Source organism: Oryzias latipes, chromosome 7, assembly GCF_002234675.1.
Source record: "Oryzias latipes chromosome 7, ASM223467v1".
In the NCBI taxonomy this organism is placed as follows: domain Eukaryota; kingdom Metazoa; phylum Chordata; class Actinopteri; order Beloniformes; family Adrianichthyidae; genus Oryzias; species Oryzias latipes.
The window spans coordinates 22913401-22937062 of record NC_019865.2 but is presented as its reverse complement, the minus strand read 5'-3'; the positions used below and the strand labels follow the sequence as shown (position 1 = coordinate 22937062).

Here is a 23662-nt window from a genome sequence, read left to right as displayed (position 1 = left end):
TCCCAAGCTGCAAGCTCCAACCTCACCTGCCCCGTCGAAACTGTGTCCTTTACACACAAGGGAAACTCTTCGTCAACTCCCGAGGACAAAATAAAAACGTTTTAAAGTCATGTCCTCGTGCGTGATCATTCCGGGTTCCAGCGATTGGGTCTGTTCTCGTCATGGCTAATCATGACAAAAAAAACACTGGTATTTCCTAAACATAAAAACAATCCACCGTTTTTGCAACTTTTTTAGCAATGTCCTTGAAACATTGAGAGGTCGGGTTAAGTGTGTAGGAACAACTGTTGCAATGAATCCATATTTTGAGTAGTTTTGTCTGTTAAAATCTAGCTGTTATGGTTGTTGTTCCTTACAGGCTCAAATGTTTTCTCAGTGAATTGTTTTCTGCATAAAGAAACGTTCCAAAAATCTTTGGGTTTCTTTTGGTAACTTTGCTAGCTCAAGGGTTTCAGCTGAGCTTTCGGAGCAGCCTTTAACGTCTGAGGTTTCCCTGGAAACGGGAAATATTATTCGTTGGAACTCTGGTTATTACTCAAACGGTCGAAGAGTTACGGTAAACTCAAAGAGCTTTAACATCGGAGTTACAGCTGCAGTGTTCAAGGGTTAAGAATTAGGGAATGTAAAACACGTGACGGGCCAACATCCAAGAGAGAGAGAGAATCCGATGGTTTTCAAAATAAAACGTCTGCAACAATCAAATGAAAAATAAAACAGAAATAGTGGCTGTTGTGTTTTTGTTTTGTCTTTTGCCAAGTAACCCACGGATTGGTACCGGTCCAAGGCCCAGGGGTTGGGGGCCACAGTCTCAGAAGAGCCGCTATTATTATTCATTCTTTGTTTCTCTGCGTCCTCCTCCACGGTTCTTTTTTTCTGCCCTTCCAACCTGAACCCAAACCTCCTCCTGACTAAACAAAGACCCTCGGGACGGACTCATTTCATTTGCAAAGATTTTCCTGCAGCCGAGACTTTGATTAAACTGGACCCTTTTCTGCTGACCAAAGGCTCCCGACTGTCGTTAATCTCCGGCTGAAAGCCATTAGGAGTCTCTGTGCCCTCACCACCAAACACCACCAATCGGAGACTGCCGTCCTGCTGTCTTTGAGCTTCAAACAAGCTGTCCGTTTAAAGATCTCTGTACCAGTCCATTGGGCCCTCAGCCAGCCAAAACGCCGTCCTAAGGGCTAAAGACGGAGGATGAAGCTGCCTGGACGCCTTCCAGGAGAAATGTTTCAGACATGTGAAACCTGAAGGAGATCCGAGGACACGGAGAGGACGCCGGGGAGCGCGTCTCCAAAGCCAAAGAAAAAGAGACAAGCCGGACAAGCTGTGGCGCCCCAGCCACCCTGACCCAGATAAGTGGCAGGAGATGGATAGAGGGATGGATTCAAAGTGTTTGATAAATACTGCATGCAGGTCACTCTAACTGCCAGCTCCCGTGCTTAAGATGGCTGCACTTTACGAAGGAGGAGCAGAGAAGCTTTTTTTCCCAAAAAGCTAAACATGTCTTGGCTTGTATGGCATCTTCTGATTAGGGATGGGTCCCAAAACTCTGTGCCAAGTTAGTTCCCATACAGATGTTTGCAGTACTACAAAAAAAACAAAAAAAAAAACGATTATGGGCGGATTTAAACACATTTGGAAAGTTTCTATGGGGAGAAAAGAGCCAGTGAGGAAACCGAAGAAGAAAAAATAAAGCTGCTATTTACCGACAAAACCAGACATTTTCCTCCAAATATGGATTTCTTGAGACAGTTTTTTCACGTACCAGAAGCCGCTCTGCCTAAAATGCGGCGAATGACTTTGAAATGTTTCAGACACACAGATAATGAAGTTCCAGACACGGCAGATTCATGTTTAGGGTTATATTTTGTCATTTCAATTTGCTTTATTTATCCATCACACCTTAAGAGGGCGACACGGCTGAAGTTAGCATCCACTTTTTAGCATCCACTGTGACATTAAAGGGAAAAATCCTCATCACAAAATTTCAGTTTAAACCAGCCGCAAACCTTTTTCAGTGAATGAAGATTCTATCAAATGATTTGTGGAATCTTGTAAAAAGGACATTTATTATTTTTACAAGAGCAAAAGTGAATTAGGCAGGCATCTGTTAAGAAACTGTGGCACAGAAAATGTTCCTGTGTTAAAGAAACACAATGAATCCGGATTTATGTAAAAACAAAGTATGATCAATCATTCTGCCCTGAAATATGATCTGAGACTTGGTTGAGTTCTCAGTATCATAATGGTATTCTATGAAAAAAAAAAAGATTTTTTTACAAAGCATTCTCCTTAGGAAATAGTTATCTATTTAAGAGTACAGTACTACCAGTATACTTAGTCTGTACTAAAAATGAGGCAGTGTACTATCTACATAGTCTGAAAAAGGTTTCAGTTAGTCTACTGCCTAGACTACACGTTCATGATCTATGGTATACTGGCTATTGTTATACTCAAGTATACTTAATAAAATAAACTTTACTTTACTTTTTGCTAAGGGTTTCCTTCCCTCTATCTATGTTTTTGGAAAAAACTGGCGTTCCTGTTTGAAGCACTGGTTTGATCACCGTTTAGGGACTTGAACCATTTCAGAAGAACCGGTTTGGCACTGGCACGGTATAAAATCCAAACATGGAATCATCCCGACTCCAGATGACTCAGACCCTTTATTTTGGACACAATCAGAAAAGGACAGATGATTGGTTCTTACGTTGATGGACTCGCGGCCGGCGTACTTGACCCGGATCCGTGGTTCCTGAACCACATCCAGGTTGGTTCCAGTTACCATTAGCGGGGTGTTTCCACTGAAAGAAAACAAACAAAAGACATCTCTGAAGCATCGTTTACTTTCAGCCAAATGCTTTTTCCTAATCGGATTCAATTTTTGTCTAGTTGCTAAAAAGAAAAAAAGGATGGACGTAAACAGAAACAAGGCAAGTCCAAAGGCAATCATCAGGCAACGCTAAAGGCATTAACTCTAATCTCATCTTCAGGTTTATTTTGGAGGTAATAGCCTCTGAAGTGGAGGATGATTAGACTCTGAATTTGAAGTGATCCCGCTCAGAGTTGTGGACTGCCACACATTTGTGTTTGAAGTAGAGATGGTTGAAGCATACTAAGGTGCTGAGCTCCTTCTGGGTCTCCTTAGAGAAGAGGCTGCTGCTTTTCTCCCTGTGCTCCTCACAGTTGAAAGACGAGCAAAAGTGTCGGGAAATAAACGTTTGCAGGAAAATATCAGTTTCTAACGAAGACCCATTTATCAATCTGATGCTGAATGCTGATTCAAAATAAAAGCATTTTGGGGTATAATTATTTCCACAAACAGAAAATAGCATAAAAAAAAGAAAAAGTTTCAAAATTCTTTTTTTCCCCTTAAAAATAATAAAAATCCACAGAGTTGGGAATGGGATTCTGGGAAAAACTCACTTTTAGCCTGGATTCTAGTAGCACCAACAGTTCTGTGTCAATATTAATGCTGTAAAGAGCTTCTGCTGAGTCCTGCCTAAGTGTTACTCCAAGAATGTTACCATTATTTTGAAAAGCTTAGTGTCATGGTTTGGATGTCTTTGCCTTAGTTTTTAGTCTTATTTTGGAAGGTTTCCTGTTTTGTCATGCTTTTGAGTTTTACTTCCCTAGTCCCAATCTCTCCTGATCATGTTCACCTGTGTTTTGTCAGTCCTGTTTGTCTTTAAGTCTTGTCTCTGCCTTCCTCTTGAGCTGGTCCATACCGTCTCTTCCCTGCCTGTCTTCTTCCATGTTTTCATGTTAACCCACAGTAAGTTTAGTTTTGTTTCCCTGCTCTGCAGCGCTTTAGTTTATGAGTAAACCCCTTGCCCTGGAACCGTGTGCCTCCCATCTCTGCATTCGGGGTCCTTCATGGTCACCAGCCCTCCCTACCTGACACTTTTTGACCTTTTTTCCCCGCACAACTCAGTGGTGAATTTCTTCTTAATCGTAGCTGCTCTGCAGAAACTGTCTTAGGAAACAACAAAGGTTTTTCATTTAGGCTAAAAACGGCATAATCAGAATTGAAAGACAACTGGAAATAGATCAAAAGATGATCAGAGTGGGACTTTAAGACATTTGTTGTTTTATTTTGTTAAATCAATATTTCAGAACCTTCCACAGCATAAACCGTCCTTTTACAAACATGATCACAGAACTGAATTCACTGTGGAACAATGGCTGTTGTAACCTTTCTAAGGACAAATGACCTTGAGAAAACCTGAACCCTTTAAGACTCTTAAAGAGCTCAGATTCGTCCTAGCTAGCTCAACTTAATCAATCCAGAATGTATTTGGGATTTATTGAGCTGATATCATCGTGCAATATGCGTATCGCAAAAAGACAGCATAAATGGCAATAATAGAGACCTTTACGTATTTGAACAATCGGATAAATCCCTTCATGTTGTTTAACCAATCAACTAGAGCTCTTTTATGTTAGATGGCTGCCTCCTGTGTAGATACTCACGTGATGTATATTTGAAGTTACATTGACTTTTCATATAAATAAAAAAGCTGCAGTGAAATATCAATGATGTTTTAGTTGTTTTTAGTTTTTTGCATTGCAAGTCATATTGTCATCGCAATATTGATCACTAGTGGCTGAGCAGGTCGGCCAATGACCGCAAGTTTAGCGCCCCCCCCCCCAGTCAACTGTTGTTGTGTCTTTGGGCAAGACCCCACACCCTCCCTGCCTCCAGTGTGACTCCACTGGTGTGTGGATGCGTATGAATGTCCCAGTGGTGGTCAGAGGGGCCGTAGGCGCCCCACCATCACCAAGTATCAATGAGGAGGGAAGGAATTATTGGATACATTGAGCAACTGGAAAAGCGCAGGGAAATCCAATTTATTATTATTATTATTATATGCACACATTTTACTCATGCGGTGCAGCCCTAGTCCCGGTCGACTAAGTCTTATTTATTCCTAATGTGTTGATCCGTCATGGACATTTGACTTTGGTCGGCAGATTTACTGGAGAACCCTGGTGTCTCTCAGATGCAGTTATCCAGACTTATTTGAAGAAACCTCGTCACTAGTTGTTCATCGTCACTCATCGCTGCCGACCCAAAAGTCTGGATTGAGAGGGAAAACTTCTCCTTGATGGGCAGCGCTAAGGAGAAAGGAGGTTACCTTGCGATGCTCCAGTCGGGTTCAATGCGCAGCACAGTGGGGTCCTCTATGTACTCGAAAGGGAGGCTCTCTCGGATTCTGGCGTGATCCACACGCACGCTGATCTGGACCGGGCCGATGCCAAACAAGGATGGGGCGGAGTAGCACACGATCTCCGTTGTGGTCCGTCTGCCGGTAAGGGAAAAGACCAGGTATCAAACGCTCGCCCAATGAAAAAAAGAGGAATGGGGGGAACGTCAACATGGAGGGAAATAAGATAAACTGATGATAACCCTGTTAAATGCTGCATTACCCTAAAATATTATCCACTTTACATGAGCAAAAGCCAGCGCTTACAGCAACAGAATATATTAAGCAATTTGTTCCCCCAGCCTTGTTCTGTAATTATCTGTCTTAGAACACAGCATGAACACAGGTGCCCCCCCCCCCCCCCACACACAAACTAACAGAAACTACTCTAACTCTCCTCTACAAGACTTCATTATCTACCTGCACACCCTTTGCATTTGTCCTCCTTCATTAGCAGAGGGTATCTTGTAGGGAGAATGCCCCCACCCACCCACCCCTTCCATCCTCCTCTTCCTCCCATGCCACGACTACAGCCCAAGAAGCACGAAGCAGCAATTAGCCCCATATCTCATTAAAGCCGACTCGACTTCTCAGCCCTACGACATAATACAGTCACACTACCGCGGCGAGGCTTAAAATAGTCTGCCTCCAGGATGGGGAGGCAAAAAAAAAAAAGAAAGGAAGAAGGGAGGACTGAGCAGAGAGGAAAACTTTCAGAGGGAGGTGTTTGCGTGTGCCGGCGTAAATAGAATGATGGGAAGATGAGGAGGAGGAGGAGGAGGAAGAGATGTTCTTAAAAAACAACAAAAAAAGCTGTTATTTCAAGTCTTGATGCAGCGGGTCATCAAAATCTTATTAGGATTTGCCCACGTTTGTGTCCAAGGCAGGAAAAGAGATTCCCCTTGGGGGGGAGGAGGGGGGTGTTCAGTAATAGCAGAAGCAAAGAAAAAAAACATAACAAGTGATAAGGAAATAGAGTCTGCATGAGGAAAATGAATAAATAGCGGCCATGAAATAATTAAAACATACGAGCAACATAGGCCCCTAATGAATCATATGGACATAATTAGAATCTAACTGTAGTTTTGGCTTCAAATGAGCTACTAATGCATCCTGAAAACCTGGCATTGCAAAGAACCATCATTTCCGAGCGTTGTTGAGAGCCAGGTTACTTTAGAAGGTGCACTCAATTTATTTACCCAGCTGTCTTTGGATAATAACATCATTATTGCTATTTCACGGCCATGCATGAGGATTTTGCTCCGACAATTTAACGATTTTGTGGCTAGGAATTCTTTTGTTCACACAATTAAACTCCTCATTAACAATTTAACATGAACAATTTAACAGTTTTGTTAATTTAACAAAACCATATTTTGTTCATATGGTTTTACCATTTCATAGACACAAACTATTTTTCATTTGCACAATTGAACTATTTCGTAAAACATAGTTTCGTATAATATTTTTGGCCACAAATTAGTATTTTGTTTGTAAAAAATTATTACTTTACGGGCATGAATCCGTTTTTTGATTGCATGATTAAACTATTTCGTAGCCACGAACTGCATTTTTTTTTGGCTAATTTTTCGTAACAACTCAGCCAGCAAGGCCAAGTGGGCCCCACATGGTTTAAAAGTGGGGCAGAAAATGGCCCCAAATGGCTTTGTCCACAGTTTCCATGGTGGCTCCACCTGTGTTTGCCCACATTGGCTTAAATGGGCTCTCAGTGGACTGGCAAAAAGTCAATATTGTGTGGCCACAAATAAGTATTTTGTTTATACAATATTACTATTTTGCGGCCATCAATTATTTTGTTTGCACAATTGAACTATTTCATAGCCTTGAACTGGTGTTTTTTATTTGTTTGATTTACTATATTGTGGCCACGAATTGTTTCATTTGCAAAAAGTAGCACAAATTATTTTTCATTCACACAATCTAACAATTTCATAGCCACAAATTACTATTTTATTCATTTAATATTACTAATTTTTGGTCTTAAATTAATATTTCTTGTTCTTACGATTTCAATTTTTTTCACTTTTTCAAATTAGAATTTTGATTCGTACAACATTACTTTTTTTGTGGCACAAATTGCATTTCTTTTAATACAATTTAACTATTTCATAGGCACAAATTAGGTTTCTTAGTTTAACTATTTCCGAGCCACAAATCAGCTTTTTTTTGAATGATTCAACCATTTTGTGGTTACAAAGTATTTTGTTTATAAATTTTTATTACGTTGTGACCGCAAATTAGTATTTCATTTATATAGTTGAACTATTTTGTGGTTGCAAAATATAACTTTGATGACAACAATCCACAAAACTTTTTGTCAATTTGTTCAAACTTAATCTGTAAAACAAAACACAATGAAACAATATGAAGGGGCAGAAATGACAAATAACAGAAAAATGGTTTTACTGCAAGTAAGGAAGGTACAAGTAGCCTTTTTATGGGAGCATGAGAGTCATTTCCTCATTGTGCAGCTGTTATTGTAAGAGTGAAAGCAGAGTGTCACAGGTGTGTCATGTCACACCACTGCTCTGAATATTATCTCAGCACATTTCCACCTGATCACAGTTTCTGGATGAAGAGTGTTTGGTGTTAAACAGAAGCCTAATCGTGCTGTTTCAGCTAATGAACCACTTGTGTGAAGAGCGCAAAATAAACATGTGAGGATCAGAGATTCTCTTCAGCTAGCATTGTTGCGAGGGTCTGCCAACTTCTGACTTTTGGTCTTGGCTTTTTTCCACTAACCCTAACCCTTTTTTTTCTCTTGTTATCTCCTGATTCAAATGGCTGCCTATTTTCAGGTTTCTGTCAAGCTGATGAGTGGAATCAGGCCAAACAAAGAAACGAGCACACAGGGCAGGGATGCTAGGGCCGGTGGGTTAGGACTTGCTGATTCAGAATGTGGACTCTACACAGGGGTCCTGCTTGTTTTTCAGATCGCCCACCCATACTTGCTGCTGATTAACTGGATCAGGTGGCTTCTACCAATCGAAAGCAGCAGAAGGAGGGGTGCATGTAAAAGAAGCAGGATGCCTCCAAGAGGCAGACACCCACGGTGGAGTTAGGCTTCGTAAAACACCTGGTGTGTATAAGTTTGCTGAAAATTACTCATCATTTTCCACAACAAAATGTGTACTTTTTCTTCTGACATAAACATGTACATAGCTCTGTTAGAAAAAGTAATTTACATTTTTTAACACTACACCCTAAAAAAACAAAACAAACGACCACCTACTGACCAGCATGAAGCTAACTAAAAGAGCCCAGTAGATTTAGTCCAGATTTGTGATACTCAAATCTGCAGCATCCGTTCTTATTTCTGGGTTATGTTGTCTGTAAGTCCTGGCAGTTATAGCCTTTAAGGACCGTGTTGTTTTGGTAATTCTACCCATTACAAAATGAATGTTCAGGCATGGTGGACAACCCCTGCCAAAAAATGATGACATAACAGCGTGATAAACCGTCGAAAAAAAAAATGGGGTCAAAATCTCTTATGGGGCTCAAAAACATTATTGCGAAAATCTAGTAACAAAACCTTAACCCTAATGCTAATGCTAACCCCAAACCTAATGCTAACACCTAACCCTTATGCTAACCCCCAATGCTTATGCTAACCCTAAACCCTAAATCTAATGCTAACCCCTAACCATAATGCTAACCCCTAAACCTAATGCTAACCATAAACCCTAACCCTAATGCCAACTCCTAACCCTAATGCTTATCCCAAATCCTAATGCTAACCCCTAACCGTAATGCTAATGCTAACCCCAAACCCTAACACACGTGTTGGTGATATCAAAGGAATGTTTTCAACGGATGTCCGACATCAGTGTTGGATATTAGAAGACCCTAAGATGTTAGTTATCGATACAGACACTATGAACTTTATTAAACTAATGTCCAAAGGAAGTTTTAAAATTTTTACAGGACGCCCATGTTGTGGCAAAGTGTGACGTTTGGCGGTTTTCACATATTCGTACAAATAGGAAGAAAACTTCCAAAGAAAAGTATAAAAACCCACCACCGGGTTTAGTCTAAAACCACAACTGAAGTTTCGTTGACCTTAGAAATCCCCTCAGTTTAAAAAAAAAATCTTCTCATGTGCCATCTACAAAGGAAAAGTCATCCTAGGGATTCTTGTAATGGGGCCTTGGGCTGGAGAGACTTGGGCCCAATGCTGGGACAGTTGTCTCACCGATTGGGGGTCATTCTGAACTACCCTCCTTTCTCATCCAACCACTAATTAGGGTGAGGTGGGGGAGGTTCGGCCTGCGATGCCCCTCGGGGGTTGTACTACTCTGCTGTGGTCCCCCTCCCGTCGGTTTCCACACTTTTCAGGGTCATCCACATCCACCTGTCAGGACAGAGTCTCACCTGAAGAACTCGCAGGTCTGGTTCCCAAACTGAACGTTGACGGTACTGCCGGCTCCCAGGTTTTCCCCCATTATGGTCACTTTGGTGCCTCCAGACTCCGGCCCCCGGCTGGGGGACAGCCCTGTCACTGTTGGGGTCTAAACGGGTGTAGGTAGACAGAGGATTAGCAGAAGAAAAAAAACAACAAAAACAAAAAAAAAACAGAGATGAGTACAGAAAGAGTAAACAAGAAAGCATCCCAGCTGTAACACTTGACAACTTCATGTATTACCACAGATCCCAGGAAAATTACAGTCATTCTGGTTGCCAGGTTGATGGAAGCGGAGCGCGGAGAGCGAGCAAGAGGAGGGAGGATGAAACTAGGAGCTTTTACAATCCCTGAGAGATCGCACTGCTGCGCGTTTCGGGCTTGTTTCCGAGAGAAGCTTTTTAAAGACGCTCTGAAAATAACTAGTGTTTACAGCTAGGTTGCCATCACACAGGCAGATGGGTAAATATCCACTAAGACAGCCCGTCATACTCAGTTGTGCTCACATGCATGAGAACATGCGCTCACACACCCGCCTCTGTCTGCAGGGAAGAGTCCTTAGCCCGCGCCGCTTCTTATAGATCGTTTTTTTCTTTAACGCAGACGCTGAAGAAACATTCTGCAATATATGCTTCAAAGTTTATTTTCCGTTCAATTAGCAAGCAAGGACACTTTTAAGTCAGCAGGGTCACTGGTGGATAAAAAGCCCCAAAAACTCAAACTGTGTGGCGCGGCACGACTTCCAGGGCAAAAAACAACGGCAGTAAACACTGTCTTTTCTTTTTCTAACCAACATCAACTTCAATGTTTTACTGACGCAACTAAGAAACAACAACACCCCCCCCCCCAATAAGAAACCCAAGTGACCCCAGAGACAACACTGTCAAGTGTAAATTTTCTGTGAGGAGACTTTAAATTTGAGATTTCATCAGAAAAAAAGACAAAGTACCAACAAAGCAGATTATTGAAGACAACCCTAGTGCTGTCAATCAAAATGCCTTACTAAAAATGAGATAAACACTGCCTAATTACAAGGATTGGCATAAGCAACCACCCCAACTTTATTAACGTGAGCCCCCAAAAAAGATGAATTACCATCAATTGATGTGTCAACACTGAGTCCTACAGTATTTTTAGACAAACAGCTCCATTGCTCAGAGGAGATGCCAAAAACAAACCACAAACTGTGGTCATATGTGTCCTTACCACGAAGGAGTAAAGATGCGAGGAGCGGGTGCTGAGCTCCGGTTTGCACTCCCCCACGCACAGCTGGACCGGGCCGGGCCGGCTGCTCGCAGGAGCGGCGGCCATCTCACAGACGATCCTGCGTAAAAACAAAAAAAACACTTTAAGAAAAAATCAATTTGGACATGTTTTAAAAAAAAAAAACCTTTTGTGTGTTTTCCATTAGGGCGCATAGTGGTTAGCACTCCCAAAGCAAGGGGGCCGGGGTTCAAATCCCAACCAGGACATTTCTGAGTTGACCTGTTCTCCCCGTTCATGCTTGTGTCTTGTCTGGGCTCATTTGTTTCCTCCTACAGTCCGAAAACATGTTTCATAAATGAATTGGTGTGCCTAATACTTGTGCATATGAGTGATTGATATGAGTGTTCAGGGTGTACCCCGCCCCATGACCCTGAGAGGGGTTAAGTGGGTTCTGAAGATGGATGGATGTTTTCCATGACCAAAAGGGCATTCCTGCCGAAACGCTCCTAAAGATTTGCTATCAAACTAAACAAAAGCCTTATTCACCTTTTTTTTCCATTCATCTTTCACATAAGTTGCAGTTTGCCTTTATTGTTACATTAGGGGACACATCTGGATTTAAGACCTCCCTTTTAATAACAGATTGGAAATGTGATCAAAGCCCCACCTCCTTCGTTCACAGCTCCACCTCTTTTGTTCAAAGCTCCACCTACTTTGTTCAAAGCCCCACCTCCTTCGCTCATAGCCACACAAACCCATAGCCAGTGCCACGCTGCCTCAATGTACATCCCATCATATGATCGATCCTGTTCCTCAGCTCTGTTATTAGGTGCCACCCCGAACAGCATGTGATTAGATCAAGTGACACAGTAAAGTGAAGATGTCTATTGATCGCTGCTGCCAGCCTGGAATGAAATACAAGAAGTCCATTCTTGCATGAAAAGGGAGATCAAATCTCTGAAGGCTGAAGCAGATGTGGAGCTGATGTATTGTTTTCCACCAGCTAATCATCTTGATTACAATTTTTTTTTTCTTTTTCGTTTTCTTGTGACACAAAAGCTGTAAATGACCTGTTTTCTCGCCAAAAACCATGTGCCGTTTTTTGTTGTTGTAGCTGCAACTATATGAACACTTCTTGCTCTTAAGAACAGATCACTAAGTAAGATTTCCCCTTCACACTTAAGGGAAAAATTCAAAGTGTTTAGTTCTTGTAAATGAATGAATTTAGGCACAAAAAAAAGCAGCTAAAGTTGCTCGTCTGTCAGAGAAAATCCAGTGTCTAAGTTGTGAAAGACGCAGAGGCTGAGACTTTTTCTTCAAAGCCAGAGTTCCTCTTCCTCCCTCCTCTGAAGTGATGGTATAAAAGATTCAAATATGGAAGCTTCAGAGTCTTTGTCTCATAAAGTCCATAATAATTTGGGAAGCTTGGCGACTAATTTGAGAGCAGAAGCAAACCCTGAGACTCACATCAGGAGAGGAACATAGTTGGGTCAATTTGACCCAAAGAGGATGATGAAAGTTCATCTTCATCTCTTAAAGTTTGATCCAAGAAAGGGACATTTAGCTAATTTAGGATTGTTGCTAAGTCCATTTATTTCTGGAACTGCATAAAGGAATTCCCTGGTTTGACCTGAGTGGATTTGCAGACAAATTGTCCCCAACAGTCCAGACAGTCAGTGAATTTGAATCAATCGGTGCAAAGGTCCAGCGTCGCACACATGCTGTAATCTGCGGACTGTACCGCACAAACATCCTCATGTTATTCTCACAAGATGTCTGCAAGAGCTGCGTTTGGATAAGACGCATTTTTAACAACTGGAAGTTAGAGTTGGAGGTGGTTATTCTGGTGAAAAGTTTCTCTAAGGGTCCAGGTGATGATACTCAAGAGTCTCCGTGACTCAGAGCTTCCAAAAAATGGTTCTGTTTGCTGCACGATAAGCCGCACTTAAAAGCCTTAAGTTTGCCTCATGGGAGACAGTGTGCCTTAATCCAAAGCACCTTATATATGGAATAACATACCGGTATTGATATTATGTTATTGTGAATACATGAATGCATTTTTTTACGTGTTCTCATCAAGGCTGGGAGTCGGCTTAGTTACAGTAACTTTTATTTTAGATGTATCGGTATGTTTTTTTACGTTTTACAAACAGTTTTTTTTCCGCTAATTTGCTTATTTTCTCAGTCACGTGACTCCTCCGGTTGATCACAAAAGGCAAAAAGGCATCAGCTGAATGACTGATGGATGAAACCGGCCTCTTCTAGAAGAACATGCCCTCTCGCACTTAACTGATGAAGGAGGAAGGACAGGCTTCTGGTTAAAATCTATTTCTCTGAATTTAAAAAAAATAAAACTCTTTATGTTGAGCAATATTCCTTTAATAAATGTTTTACAAAGTATCAGAAATGTTTTTGATAAGGATCGGTGACGGAAATTTATTTTAGTGGTATCAGTCTGTCCATATACATGGACATATCCATACATACATATGGATATATATATATATAAAAACGCCCCTCTCACCCTCCACGGGTGGTTTTTCCTCCAAGCTCGGGTCCTCTACCAGAGGCCTGGGAGCTTGAGGGTCCTGCGCAGTATCTTAGCTGTTCCTAGCACTGCGCTCTTCTGGACTGAGAGGTCTGAGGTCTTTCCAGGTATCTGCTGTAGCCACTCCTCCAGCTTGGGGGTTACTGCCCCCAGTGCTCCAATTACCACAGGCACCACTGTCACCTTCACTTTCCATGCTTTCTCCAGTTCTTCTCTGAGTCCCTGGTATTTCTCCAGTTTCTCATGTTCCTTCTTCCTGATGTTCCCATCGCTTGGTACTGCCACATCCACCACAACGGCTTTCCTCTGTTCTTTATCCACCACTACAATGTCTGGTTGGTTCGCCATTACCATCCTATCAGTCTGGATCTGGAAGTCCCACAGGATCTTTGCGCTCTCATTCTCTACCACCTTCGGAGGTGTTTCCCATTTTGATCTTGGGGTTTCCAGTTCATATTCTGCACACATGTTCCTGTATATTATTCCAGCCACTTGATTGTGGCGCTCCATGTATGCTTTCCCTGCCAGCATCTTACACCCTGCAGTTATGTGCTGGATTGTTTCAGGCACCTCTTTGCACAACCTACACCTTGGGTCTTGTCTGGTGTGGTAGATCTGAGCCTTTATGCTCTGGTGCTCAGGGCTTGTTCCTGGGCTGCCAGGATGAGCGCTTCGGTGCTGTCCTGTAGGCCCGCCCTTTCTAGCCATTGTTAGGACTTCTTGATATCAGCCACTTCAGTTATGGTCCGCTGGTACATCTCATGCAGGGGTTTGTCCTCCCATGAGGATCTGTACTCCAGCACTGTATCCTCTGTTCTCCATTGCCTGAGACATTCACTGAGCACACTGTCATTTGGGGCCCTGAGCTTGATGTACTCATGCATCTTGGATGTTTCATCCTGGATTGTGGCTTCTACGCTCACTAGTCCTCGGCCTTCTTCCTTGCGGCTAGCATTCAGTCTCAGGGTGCTGGATTTGGGATGGAACCCTCCATGCATGGTGAGGAGCTTTCGTGTTTTAACATCCGTGGTCTGTATCTCTTCCTTTGGCCATCTTATTATTCCTGCAGGGTATCTGATAATTGGCAGTGCGTAGCTGTTTATTGCCCGGGTCTTATTTTTGCCATTGACCTGGCTTCTCAGGACTTGCCTTACTCGTTGGAGGTATTTAGCTGTTGCAGCTTTCCTTGTTGCCTGCTCCAGGTTGCCATTTGCCTGTGGAATTCCAAGGTACTTGTAACTGTCCTCAATGTCTGCTATTGTTCCTTCTGGGAGTGAGACCCCTCCTGTGTGGACTACCTTGCCTCTCTTAGTCACCATCCGGCTGCATTTCTCGAGCCCGAATGACATCCCAATGTAAGTACTGTAGATCCTGGTGGTGTGGATCAGGGAGTCAATGTCACGCTTGCTCTTAGCGCATAGCTTGATGTCATCCATGTATAGGAGGTGACTGATGTTGGCCCCATTTCTGAGTCGGTATCCATAGCCAGTCTTGGTGATTATTTGGCTGAGGGGGTTCAGACCTATGCAGAACAGCAGTGGGGACAGAGCATCACCTTGGTATATCCCACATTGGATGGACACTTGTGCAAGTGGCTTCCCATTGGCTTCAAGGGTGGTTTTCCACAGCTTCATTGAGTTTCCTATGAAGGCTCTTAGAGTCCTGTTGATGTTGTACAGCTCCAAGCATTCAGTGATCCATGTGTGTGGCATTGAGTCATAGGCCTTCTTGTAATCAATCCAGGCTGTGCACAGGTTGTGGTGTCGTGACTTACAGTCTTGAGCGACTGTTCTGTTGACCAGGAGTTGGTGTTTGGCTCCTCTGGAGTCTCTACCAATGCCCTTCTGTGTGTTACTCATGAATTGATCCATGTGCCTTTTTATCTTGGTTGCAATGATGCCAGACATGAGCTTCCATGTTGTGGAGAGACAGGTTATTGGCCGGTAGTTGGATGGGACTGCACCCTTTGAAGGATCCTTCTGGATCAGGATCGTTCGCCCTTCCGTTAGCCATTCGGGGTGAGTCCCATCTCTTAGCAGCTGGTTCATTTGTGCTGCCAGGCGCTCGTGGAGTGCGGTAAGCTTCTTTAGCCAGTAGGCATGTATCATTTCAGGGCCCGGTGCTGTCCAGTTCTTCATACCTGAGACTCTTTCTTGGATATCTGCCACTGTGATGGTTACTGGATTCTGTTCAGGGAGGTTGTTATTTTCTCAGAGAGACCAGCCATTGGGCATTGCTGTTATGTGCTGTCTCTTTTTCCCATATACTTTTCCAGTACTGTTCAGTTTCTAGGCTTGGTGGGTCTGCTCAGCTGTTTTGACCCTGCCACTGAGCGTACACTTTTTATTTTTTTATTTTTTTATTTTTTTAACTTGTCCTGTCCAACAGCTAGGCAGGCAGATGAGAGCTGAGGGTCTCTTGTGTTGGACATATTTTACTTTAACAAGAGGGGTTATTAATCTTCAGACAAACCAAAGGTATGACTGAACAAACCCCTTTTGTAATTGAGGCCAAACTTTTATTCATTTCAACCATGATTGAAAATCTTTGGTGTTGGACCGGACGGAAAAGGAAAGAAGGGAAGAAGAGGGAGGGATGTCAGAGGGGGCGGGGGGGGGGGGGTGATAGTGAGAGGGGGGGGGGTAAGACCATGAAGCAGCATAAAGCAGACAGGTTTACTGGTTGTTTATCATTACGGTACAGTTCAAATGTAGTACAAAAAGGGCGGGGCCTGTTCACACACACTCAAATATTATCAACACACCTGCTAGCTGCAAAAAATGTTCACATGTCAACATGTACACAAAACAGATAGTGTTCACACGCATACCTATGCCTTTAAACCAACTAGTGTGAAATCTTTCATTCATTCAATCATGCAAACTATAAGTGCAAAGTGAACTAACACCTGTGCTCAGGTGAGTGTTTATGTTCTTCTAAAATGGATGGTGGAATGTGAAAAGAAGGAGGAGGAGCGCCCAGCCACCCCCACACCCAGACCCCCGCCACAGCAGCAGCGGCAGCCGGAATTCCCCCAACGCCACACGGGAACAGGCAGGGAACAACCGCCCCCCGGGCGACCAAGACCGCCACCCAGGCCAGGGCCAGCAGGACCGCCGCGAGGCCCCCAGAGCCAGAGAGCAGGGAGGCGCGGAGGGAAAGAGAGCGCTGCCCCAGCCCAGCCAGGAAAGCAGCCCCCCCGCCGCGCCGGAAGAGCCCAACACAGGGCCCCACCGGAGAAGGACGCCCACAGCCCCAGACGAGCACCCCACCACCACCCAGGAGTTCCGGGCATCCCCCCGCCCCAACCCCAGGTACGAGCCAGGACCCCCCAAGGGAGACCCGCTCCGCACTCCAGGCAGCCACCCACCCGGCCCACGGTTGGTCCAGGGAGGAGCAAGGCAGGGGCCCGCCGCCCCCGCCCAGGAGGGGGGAACCCCGGGGAAAAAAGGGTGGCCCACAAGGGGTGTTATAAATATGGCCCGACCAGGCTCGGCCATGTTGGAAGTTTGGCGGGGCCCAGCGCTCAGGGGCAAGGACCAGGACCCACCCCCCAGGGACACGAACACCCCCGGCTCAGGTGTAATATGAACCCCCCCACCGTGCGGAGAGAGCACCGCCGGGCCCAGGGAGCCGGCACCCAAGGGACACGGCCACCATCGCCAAGGGGCCCGCACCCCCCACCAGGGAAGGGGTAGGGGACAGATGGACCCAGGTCCCACCTTCCTTGCAAAATGTGTGTGCGTGTATGTGTGTATGAGAGGGTGTGTGTGTGCATGTGTGTGTGTTTATGTTGGAATGTATATATTGAAGGGGGAGGGGTGTGTGTACTAAGGAGGGTGCAGTTAAAATTGGCGAGTAGGGCACTAGGGGGACATCTCCTGATTACTCACAGTGATGTCCCCTCACCCTCCCCACCAAGGGGCCCTAAATGTCTAAGGTGCAGTTAAAATTGGCGGGTAGGGTGCCAGGAGGACATCTGCTGCTTGCTTGCAGTGATGTCCAAGCACCCCCCTACCAAGGACCCTTCATGTCTAAGGTACAAATAAAACCGAAAGAGGGGGGGCCCACTCCATACGGCAACCATAGGAGGGGGGGCCACTGCCAAGTAGCCCCCCCCCAAGGCACATCGCAGGCTAGACCCCCCACCCCCTCACCCTAATATGAGGTTATATGAGGAAGGGGGAAGTTGGGGACAGCTGGTAGACAGTCCCCCGGTGGTCAAACAGCTGTCCCCCAGCCCCCCCCCCCCCCCCCCCCCCCCCCAGCAAAGAGGCCAGGGCCACCCAGCCCAGGGGCCCCACCCCCGGAGGCGCCGACACCCCAGGCCCGGCACCACCCACCCCACACAGAGAGAGAGGAGCCAGAGAGCGCCGCCCCCCCCGGAGCAAGCCCAGGCCCCCACCCCCAGATGCCGGCCCTAGAAGAGCTCTGGTCAGGCCTTGACGGGACCGAGGCAGCCAACCGGCCGGGGAAACCACTGATTGCCTCAGCGGAGACCCCGACCCGTTAGCCCCCCCGACCCGTACCAATAATGGCCCCCCCCTCCCCCCCAGAACGCCCCCCCCCAGGACAGGGCCGACAAGCCCCCCACCCCAACAGAAAAGTGAGCGTACACTTTTGCAGGTTGAGTTGCGAAGAGCCTGTTTATTCGTCTGGCTTCATTGTCTCTTGTGTACCTCTTTAGGCGGGTGCTCAAGGCTAGGAGCCTTTGTTTGGCAGTTTCCAGTGCTTCAGGTATGGGCATCTGGCTGTATCTCTTAGGTACTTGCTTTCTCATTGTACCTCTTTGAGCCTCTGTCAGCTTACTCACATCCTTCCGAGTTGCCTTGATTTTGGCCTCTAACCGTTGCTTCCATGGTGGGTACTGTTTTCTTCCATGGTTGCTCTTGTAGCCAAGCATCTCAAGGATCACTGCTGCTGAAGTGTAAACCAGTTCATTGGTTTCTGTGATGGTTGTGGTAGGAATTGCCTCAATGCTTTATTCACAGTTTCCAGTAGACTTTCAGGCAGTACATCACTTAACCGTTGTAGCTGGTGTCGGGGTTGCCTAGTGTTCATTGTAGACATGATCTTGTCTTTCAGGTCAGTTGCTGCCTTGCTCAGCTTAATTGTGGTTGTTGGGGCTGTGTACCCAATCTCAGGGTGGGAGTGTGGTATAACCTCCTCTCTGACCTGCTGTTCTGGCTCTCCCGTGGCATTGTATTGTATCGCTTCAATCTCAAGTTGTGATAGGAGTTGCCGTTTGTGTATGTTAGAGCTCTTCAGACTGAGCCGCTGCATCCTGACTCCACTCTGCAGTGTTTTCTTCTTTTGAAGCCCACAGTGCAGGTGTGTTTGTTCGGGGGAAGAACATAATGATAGGCAGTTGGTGTCTCTCTTTTTTCTATGGGTTTTAGAGAAACTCGAAATTGCAAAATGATTTGCACGTACGTGTTGTAAAATTGGAAAGCTGATTTACGTACGTGTACATATTAAACTGCAACGTTATTGATGCACAGGCAGAGAAGAAGCGGAGTGACTTTTTAGCCAATCAGAATGCAGAACACAATGCACGATGCAAATCCGTGAAGTAAAAAGTAAAGTGCTGTAAAACTACTTTACTAAGTACAATTTTTTACTAAAATAACTGAATGAAATGTAACACATTACTGCGGAACTCACTTGTGATTTGACAAAAACCTCTAAGAGAGACATGTCCTTAAGAACAGAAATGTAATGCATTTCTGTAGGACTTGGTGTAAACGATCTATTATTTTTATTTTATGTTTGCAGACCTCAAATGTAGGTTTCAGCAATCTAAAGTGTAAACAAGTAGATTTAATGTAAATGTAAGTATATATCCTGTGTCCCATGTGAGGCGCGCATCACCTAAGGTGATAAAGCAAACCATAAGGTAGTGCGTGTTTAAGTGAACACACATTTACATACTCAGCCAAAGGGGGGAGGTGGGCAGGTTGTGAAGCACGGGCCACATTTTCTCAGATCAGGGTGAACAGGATTAACGTTATCGTGATGCAAACACAGCAGGAGACGTTTCAGGAGGTAAACAGGACTGAACGGACACAGCTGTTATGAGATTGCTGATGACCAGATTAGCAGCAGAGACAAAACAAACTAGAACCATGCTGTGTGGACCCAATACAGTCTTCTTTAACGAGGACCTTACTGCATCAGCATTTTAGAAATTCCCTTTACTTTCCCTAAAAAAAAGCAGATGAACCGCACAGATTATGCAGTGTAGTATGAGCTTCAACTCTTCTGGAAAGGCTGTCCATAAGAGTGTTCGTCTCGGTCTCTAATCTAATTCACCTCAAAGGTGTTCTATTGGGTTCAGGTCAGGACTCCACACCAGACTCTGTCGTCCATGTCTTTATGGACCTTGCTTTGTGCTCTGGTGCAGAGTCATGTTGGAAGAGGAAGAGGCCCGCTACAAACTGTTCCAACAAGGCTGGGCGAATGGAATTTTCCACAATGTTTTTTTTATATCTTAACGTTCCTTTCACTGGAAACTAAGGGGCTAAGTCCAAGTCCTGAAAAACAAACCCACATCATAATACGTCCTCCACCAAATTTCACACTCGGCACAATGCAGTCCCAAACGTGCCGTTCTCCAGAAAACCTCCAAACCCAGACTCGCCTATCAGATTGCCAGATGGAGTAGCGTGATCCATCACTCCAGAGAAGGCGTCTCAAATGCTCTAGAGTCCAGAGGGGCAGTGCTTTACACCACTGCATCCAACGTTTTGCATTGCACTTGGTGATGTGTGGCTTGGATGCAGCTGCTTGGCCATGGAAACCCATTCCATGAAGCTCTCTGCGTTCTGTACTTGAGCTTATCTGAAGGTCACGTGACGTTTGTGTAGAAAGTCTGTGACGTCTTTGCAGCAGCCGCTGACCCCTCTCCGTCAGTTTACGTGGCTGAGTTGCTGTTGTTCCCAAACTCTTCCATTTTTGTTCTGATAGAGCTGACAGTTGACTGTGGAATATTAAGGAGCGAGGGAATGTCACTTGTTGCATTTGTGGCATGCTGTGACAGTTCCACGCTGGAATTTACTGAACTCCTGAGAGCGACCCGTTCTTTCACAAATGTTAGTGAAAACCGTCTGCATGTCTGACTGATGATCTTATACACCTGTCATCAGACCATATTTTTGCTAATATAATGTATCATGTGTTTGTGTACCTGCATTGTGTTGTTTTCTTAGTTGTGAAACTAGAAAATGAACATGATTGGCTAAACTCTATGAACTAAACAAAGTATCCACGTTGTCTGCAGGTTACTGCTAATGTATTCATTTTAATTGAGTACCAAGTGTAGACTTTAATTTAACATCGAACTAACCTAAGCTTCCATTTGTTCAGCTCTGATGTCAAAACTAGAAAACTGCAGCTTCCAAACAGGAAAATATGGTGAGTTGTAAAGGAGCCAATCCTGTCCAGTGACAGAAAGAGTACGGTAAGCATCAACTGGGTTTGGAAATTTGATGGATGGGCTTGTCAGAAGGCTAAGTTGTGAACAAATGGCGCAATTTTTGTCTTGTTAGCTAGAATAATTACAGTTCATTTTAAAAATCAGCACATGCAGTATCTGTGCCTTCAATGACTCACTGTTCAGCGATAATGTATCCATCCTCTACGGGGGTACACTGGACCCCTGCCACCTGCACATTGTCCTCCATGTCTGAGAAAGACAGGCCGAGGTTGGTGCCGTAAATGGTCACTCGTGTGCCTCCCTCAGGCGGTCCAGCCACTGGTGTCACCTAAAATGTGTCAAAAAACATATAACAGGTTAGGATTCATGCTGCATCTCGTCAATTTACATAGATTTCACGATACATCATATCTGGTGATTGAACCCCAACAACCGATTGGCAGACCGCTGCACAAATCACTGACCTCTAGTCTCCCACTAAGGAATGAGTTGTGATGTTGGAGTATAATTGAAGATATGTCGACTTTTTATTCAAACCAAACTGTTGCAGTGAAATAGAAATGACGTATTTGTTGTTTTGCTCCTCTTTCATGTATCGCAAGTCATATCATCATTGCAACATTTATCACTAATATCCCATTGCAACTCTAATAAGGACACAACATACATTTGAATAAAACCCCCACCTATTGTGCTTTTCCGGATCAATATAGTCACGTTTATGTCACACGCAAGTTGTGCATTTTAAAGCTTCCCTGCCTTCAGCACGGATTCTCTGTGCACGTTGGAAGAGTTCCTCAACTAAAACAACCTTCACAATAAAGAAGCAATGGGCAATATTGAAAATCTGGATAACTGTCTGCTCCAAATCTGCTGCTGTTGCCATGGATGCTTACTCTAACATATGAATACTTAGTGCAGACCTCCTACTCATAAAGGGAAATATGGCGGCCCAGCATGACCTTGGCACACGGCGGCACGGCGCCTTCTGGGCTGCAGAGCCCTGTTGAGGCTCTAACCTGGCTGCCATCCAGAGTTTGGTAATAGTAGAGGGCGAGGAGGAGGAAGAAAAAGTACAAGAAAGCAACAACAACACAAAACAATCAAAAAGACTATTCAGTGGACAGGTAAGGAAGAAAAACAGGGACGAAGAAAGAAAGGGGCAGCAGGGAGGGTATGGCTGTCACTTTGCTGTGTGTAGCTGCTGCTGCTGTGTAAACAATCAATATGCTATTACTGGCCATGCAAGCGAAGAGGAAAAAAAAAGAAAAGTACCGACAGTTGTACCTGCTCACTGAGCTGCAAAGCATCACATGATGGCTAGTTTTCTAAAAGGTGCTAATGCACCCACCAGGACACGCCATTGTTCCTTTGGGATGCTGGCATTGTGATCCAGATTTAGTGGACATTAATTGCTCTGGATGTAAAGTAAGTGTGTCACTGCACCGCCTAAGGTGTCTGAACACATGAATCTTTTAGCACTTCTTGGCCGTGCAAGACAAGGACGAGGGTGGAGGACGTAATGGCTTATTCAAATCCTTGTCAGGCGACGGTAGCTGTTATGCAACCACAGTACCGGCGTCAAATCGAACAGGGGAGGGGGAAACGGAGGGTGGTGGGGGAGGGGAAGGGTGGGTGTTTATTATTTTTTAAATTCTTGAAAGAAGAGAGTGCAGGGACGAGGAGGAGAAAGTGGATACGACGCCGTTAGTTTCCCAGAAGGTCGCAATGGCTGACAGGTGAGGCCATCACACACAGATGGAGGCGTCGAAAAGCCGATGGAGACCGGCCCTCTCCACCCCGGAGGAAGAAACGGAGCCGTTCCCATGGTGGAACAAGCAAATGGAAGACGGTATAATCCACGGATGAAACCCATCTGACTGAGATCCCCCCATTGGCGCACACGGCCTTGATTCATCGAGATCACAGAAAAACCAACCACATCAAAGATGCACGCCATCCATGTCTCCAGGCGGAGGAGTGGGAGAAGCGCCGCTCTGTAGTCTCTGCTGTGTCTGTGACTTCATTTGACATCCATTCCACATCAGCATCATGGTCTTTGCATTCCTTTCTTTTATCTCAGCCATCCCTGGTTAGGTGACACATTGTCCTCCTCTAAGCACCATCGCTGCTTTTCTCAGCACACTAACCTTCTTTAGGGAGGAGGAAGCCTCATTGGACATGCATGCACGCCCTGCTGCCCTTGCTCCCACTGTTCCCACCCAGTGCTGCCATTCCACGCTCCCGGTGTAATCCCTTTAGAAGCAGTGCTTTTTGCTTGCATGCCATTGTCGCCCCATCGATGCATGGTAATTCCCAACAAACAGCCAGTCAGCTTGAAAAGCTGCTCGCCTGGCTCCCCATTTTTCCATAATCCATTTCTCTTTACCTCAAGGTGCCACAGATGTGTCTGCCTATTTCCTTACATGTGCCTATTATTTAAAAAGAAAAGGTTACAGAGAAAAGCAATGATATTAAACATTTCTAACAAACCAGAAAAGGATTTTTTTTAAGAAAAAGAATGGCTTACGAGGCTACAAATACAAACTGGAGACAGAAAGGAATGGTTTTCCTGTGTGAACAGCCCGGGGTTGGCTGTCAGTGTGGTCTTGACATGTTCGGCTAAAGTAATTGTGGGGAAAGATGTGCTGATGCAGCCGCAGTGAAACTCAATATATAAAGCAGAAAGTAATACACCAGCCTGGCTGCCTGCAGGCTCTGCAGCCCTGGCCTCTCATTGGTAGATGCATCCCGATCCCATCAGGTCCTCCGCTAGAATTTAGCCAATAATGTTCAACGCTCTCCATGGACATTACATCTTCCTTTTGAAGGAATCTGATTAC

The 23662-nt window shown here is 44.9% G+C and overlaps 1 protein-coding gene across 2 annotated transcripts in view; it reads right to left on the bottom strand.

Moving 5' to 3' along the window:
- Positions 1-23662, bottom strand: part of LOC101158766 (plexin-A2) — a 248635-nt gene that overhangs the window by 62657 nt on the left and 162316 nt on the right. For both annotated transcript variants that reach the window (XM_020704870.2, XM_004070981.4), the window contains exons 13-17: positions 20996-21147; positions 10837-10954; positions 9603-9739; positions 5142-5309; positions 2714-2807 (exon numbers count right to left, since the gene is read on the bottom strand). In XM_020704870.2, the coding sequence (XP_020560529.1) occupies positions 2714-2807; positions 5142-5309; positions 9603-9739; positions 10837-10954; positions 20996-21147 (669 nt within the window). The remainder of the gene's footprint in view (positions 1-2713; positions 2808-5141; positions 5310-9602; positions 9740-10836; positions 10955-20995; positions 21148-23662) is intronic.